This window comes from Patella vulgata, chromosome 2 (genome assembly GCF_932274485.2).
Source record: "Patella vulgata chromosome 2, xgPatVulg1.2, whole genome shotgun sequence".
Classification (NCBI taxonomy): domain Eukaryota; kingdom Metazoa; phylum Mollusca; class Gastropoda; family Patellidae; genus Patella; species Patella vulgata.
The window spans coordinates 26,210,006-26,215,515 of NC_065880.2; the positions used below are offsets into that span (position 1 = coordinate 26,210,006).

General features: G+C 34.8%; 1 protein-coding gene across 1 annotated transcript; it reads left to right on the forward strand.

Moving 5' to 3' along the window:
• On the forward strand, positions 1–3,992 carry LOC126809636 (CUB and sushi domain-containing protein 1). The gene is made up of 6 exons (XM_050534306.2): positions 1–82; positions 390–559; positions 982–1,138; positions 1,259–1,483; positions 2,796–2,975; positions 3,709–3,992. The coding sequence occupies exons 1-6, from the start codon at positions 28–30 to the stop codon at positions 3,903–3,905; spliced, it is 984 nt and encodes a 327-aa protein (XP_050390263.2). The 5' UTR covers positions 1–27; the 3' UTR covers positions 3,906–3,992.
• The last annotated feature ends 1,518 nt before the right edge of the window (positions 3,993–5,510 follow it).

A 5,510-nucleotide genomic window follows, 5' to 3' on the forward strand; every position in this document is an offset into this window, starting at 1 on the left:
TCATCTGGTTATCAAATATATATTACCATGCAAACTCGTGGTTATGATACAGGCAAAGGATTTATGTTGAAATATAAACAAGGTAAGTGTAATTTGTAAAAAATTTCATAATACATGTAGTATTTAATGAAAACCTAGAATACTATAGCTAGCTAAACAGTTATTGAAAACCTTTTTGACGGCTAGTTATAAACAGTTAATGAAACCTAGGTGACTAGCTAGATAAACAGTTAATGAAAATCTAGGTCGCTAGCTAAAAAAAAACAGGTAGTGAAAAACCTAGGTGGTTAGCTAGATAAAAGTTTAATGAATCCTTGATTGCTGACCAGATAAACACTTAATGAAAACCTAGATGGCTAGCTAGTAACATGCTTTTCTTTATTTTTTAGGATGTTCCATTGAATTTGTTGCTAGCCAAGGAGAAATTTCTACTCCTGGTTTCATCAACTCAAAATATCCAAACAACGTCAAATGTGATTACATCATAAAAGAAACAAATGGTCAACCAATGACCTTATCATTTGATGAGTTTACAACTAAAGCTGAAGACACGTTAAAGGTAGGCTTTGATATTTTTCATTTGATTTGATTTTAATTGGGTACCCAAGAGACAACATAACCCCATGAATAATAAACTACAATTTCAAAGGGAAATCACAGTGGTGCAGTGAGTAACATGCTGGCCCACTAAACAGGAGGTCATTGGTTTCGATGCCGGTGTTGGTTTCCCATTAATTATCAGTGGTTCAGAATGTCTAGTTGTTCATATGGGATGAACAAACAAAGTTCTGTATACACATTTTTGTGCACGTAAGAAATCCTTTGCAGTTGGAATTTGAGAAGAGTAGGTGGGAACGGGAGCAAACTGTCTTCATCAGTCCATTTGGGGTATAAAATTAGGTAGTTACTGTATACCATAAATAAAGATAGGGTAATGTTCTCTATTACTCCTCACATTTCTAATTTATTTCATTTAACCAGGTATATAGAGGAATGAATGAATCTGGAATTTTAGTAGACACATTCAAAGGTGATGTTGTACCAAGTAACATCTTGGCAGCAAATGGCATGTTATTTTTGAAATTTGAAGCTGATGGAACTGGAACCGAGAAGGGTTTTCGCGCCACCTTTTCAGTCGGTAAGTTTTCTGAAATCTCTTTCCTTAGAAAAAATTAGAAAAACATCAAAAAACGAAATCAGAATTTTGACAATTGTCAGCTTTTAATTATTAATAATGTCTGTTTTGTATTTTATTCAGATTGTCCTGCACCAGATTTTAATGAAAATACCATTACTGACCCTATCAACCCATCTAACAGCCCAGATAGTCGTATAATGGTTTCCTGTAAAACTGGCTACCATTTCGCAGCAGAAGAATTTCGTGATACAGCTGTAACAGATAGATTTGTCAGTAAAACATCAGTAACTATGGTTTGCAGTAAAGGTGGAAAATGGAGCACTCTCAGAATCCCAATGTGTGAACGTAAGTATCATTGTAACTTTATTCTGCAACAATAGCGTTCAATATTATGTTATTAATATGTCAAATTCACCAGGATATTTCACCATTCTATTTGTTTGTACTTCAAAGATGTCTAGTGAGAGAAACCCCTTATCTGAGAAACGGCACAACAGGGATTATTTTATTATTTGTTTTGAATATCCAGCATATCTGTCTTCCAAAATGACCTTTTCTATACCTGAAGGATAGCCAGGGTGACTAGCCCAGCTTAAATGAGCCATATGCTAGCCTGTTATTTCAGAAAGAGAGCACCATGTAATGCACAACAATTTTTTTTTTACCTGTTTTAAAAATGAATGATATATGGTTTATTCGAAATTTAAAACTAAATATTTTTTGTAAGATAAATGTATATGTCACATGACATATACCGGTACCACGGCCACACACCAGTTTTACATGAATCATACCAGTATACCACATGATACATACCACTTTGTCACATGATACATACCAGTATACCACATAATACATACCAGTATACCACATAATACATAGCACTAGGTCACATGGTACATACCAATATACCACATAATTCATACCACTATGTCACATGGTACATACCAATATACCACATAATTCATACCACTATGTCACATGGTACATACCAGTATACCACATAATACATACCACTATGACACATGATACATACCACTTTGTCACATGATACATACCAGTATACCACATAATACATAGCACTAGGTCACATGGTACATACCAATATACCACATAATTCATACCACTATGTCACATGGTACATACCAATATACCACATAATTCATACCAATATGTCACATGGTACATACCAGTATACCACATAATACAAGCCACTATGTCACATGATACATACCACTTTGTCACATGATACATACCAGTATACCACATAATACATAGCAATAGGTCACATGGTACATACCAATATACCACATAATTCATACCACTATGTCACATGGTACATACCAATATACCACATAATTCATACCACTATGTCACATGGTACATACCAGTATACCACATAATACATACCACTATGTCACATGATACATACCACTATGTCACATGATACATACCAGTATACCACATAATACATACCAGTATACCACATAATACATAGCACTAGGTCACATGGTACATACCAATATACCACATAATTCATACCACTTTGTCACATGATACATACCAAGTGTTTTGACTCATTTACTCAGAGCCAATCATTTTTTTATGAGTATTAAAACAAGTCTAATAAACAAGATTGGAATTCTTTCTATTACAGCTCTGTACTGTGGTCAAGCACCATCAATTAGCAGTGGTTATATCTCCAGTGCCACTGGAGCTACTGTAGGTCATAATGTCACCTATGCCTGCTATAATGGTTATAATTTTGCTAACCCGAACACAGCCACGATTTCATGTAAAGTAGATGGAACATGGGAATCGGCACCAATTTGTCAAGGTAAGATCATATTGACCAAACAAATTTTTTTCTATTCTTTGGAATCTTGATGAATAAAATGGCGACATGAAATTATGTTTTGTTTAAAATTTATCACCTTGTAAAATGGGAACTAAAAGCTTACAATACAACAAGTACTTATTGATTTTTAATATATTTTTTACCCAAAGAAATAAGAAAGAAATTTTTTATTGGTGTTCCCAAAGAATGGAAAAACATACGTGCATATATCTCATATGAGAGGGTTGGTTAAGTAAAGTATTGTAGTTTTGGTCCCAACCCTCGCCCTGCTCATCCTGTTGGGTTTGCTCCAAGTCTTGTGTTGTTTTTTCACTGCTAAAGACCCCTACATGCAAGCAAATTATTGAAAGAATAGAAAAACATACGAGCATATATATCTCATATGAGAGGGTTGGTTAGGTGAAGTATTTTGGTTTTGGTCCCAACCCTTACCTGCTCATCCTGATGGGTTTACTCCAAGTCTTGTGGTGTCTTTTCACTGCTAAGGACCCCAACATGTAGGCAAATGATTGAAAAGAAAAAAATGTGTACCGTATGATAGTCCCAAAATAACGTAGTTTATATAGAGTGGACGTTAAAGCCCAATTACCCTTCTCTCTCATACATCACAGAGATGAAACCATTCAACACCTGCAAAAGACCTTTTCATTTTTAAACATTAATGGTTTGTATTGTTTTTTTAACTGTCATTATCATGTTTTATTTTAATTAGGAGCAACATGTCCTTCATTGCCATCAACATCAAATTTTGTGCAGAGAAGTCAAACCGGTACAAATAGCAATAATTTTGGAGCTATCTACACATATGGGTGCCTTGATGGATATGATTTGATTGGATCACCAATTATATTTTGTCAGTCTAATGGAACTTGGACACATGGACAACCTACCTGCAGATGTAAGTTTTAAAAACTGAATACATTCGGAAACCATCGGTCCTAATTTAACATGTTCTGCTCTATTTGTACCACTCTGTAAAAGTATGGGGGTTGGATGGCTGCAAAGATTAATGCATTTGCTTTAGATCTAAAGGGCTGTCATTGACTTATAAATGGTGGAGTTTTAATTCTCCGCTTGTACGTGACAAGGAGTAGGGTCACCTGACTAACCTTGTGGGCTTTCTCTATGGTAAAAGAATGGAATTTATCATCTCGACAACACAATAATTTCTTCAGTATGAGACTGACATGTGGCCATTTTATCTATGGCGACATGTTGAATGCCAGGGAGAGTAGAGTTTTGGCCAGAGAGTGATGTTTACAAGGAGTAGAGTTGCCTGTCCAACCTCGTGGGTTTTCTCCGGGACCTCCGGTTTCCTCCCACTGCAAAAGACCCCTATGCCCAAGCGAATCATTGAAATAAAATTGAAACATTTGTTAATCTCAAAATGACCTAGTTGGTGTCGAGTGGACGTTCAACCCCATTTCTCTCTCTCTCTCTCTCTCTATTGAAAAAGTATATAATAAGACTAAAAAAAATAATCGACACACGAAATTGTTACAAAAATTAAAATATTTCTGATATATTGCATTTTAATGCAAATATAAATCCATAACAATAATGTAATTTTGATCACTTATTTTATATTTGTAGCTGTGAAATGCGCTTTGCCATCAATATTAAATGGTTATATAACTGACAATGATACAGTTGTAAATTATAATGATCAAAGAATGATAGTTTGTCACATTGGATTTGAAGTTAATGATACCTCAATTACTTGCATGGCATCAGGAACATTTGGAACTGTTCCCAATTGTAAAGGTAAGTTTCTGGAATAAAAAGGAAATGAATAAAGTGTAGAAAATGTTGATACAAACTGGTCCAGGATGAATTGCTGCCTTTTACGATTCCACATACTATTTTATGTAACCATTCACAATATCAGGATATACTTCATACACCTTTATTTCTTTTCTCAATAATTTAAAATTTTTCTAGAATTTAATTTACAGAAGAAAAAAAGTTAATATTATGAGCTAATTAACCACCCCGATGCCATCCCTGTCAGTGATATTGGCAGCCAAGCGAATATTTACTGCTGATCAATTTGGTTGCACATTTGTAGGGTGACCCATGTACTCACAGAAATACAGTCCACCGCTGATAGTTCGAGACTACCACTGAAGCGTGCACATTCGCCGTGCCGAGACCAACTTTCTGACAGTATGATACTATAAATAGCCATGGCACGTGCCAACTATTACAGCCGTAAAAAATTTATTGTTGACGATTTTGAATAGCAGTAAAATTAAGCTTCTTGGTTATTACAGCAGATTTAGAAATTACGTTCGTTTCATTTTTTAAATCGCTTTATCATTAACTGTACCGTTAAGAGCGGCATCTTTTGGTTTAGTACAAATAATATCTCTGAATCACTCGGGTTAGACAGGAACATGATACTAGCAGTAGTTTCATTTTACTTTTACAAGCTTCTTAAAACGATTGTTGAGCTACCTAACGTGCTTATTTCTAAATTCAATTTCTTGTTCTAGCTTTCTGTTATGTTTCGTA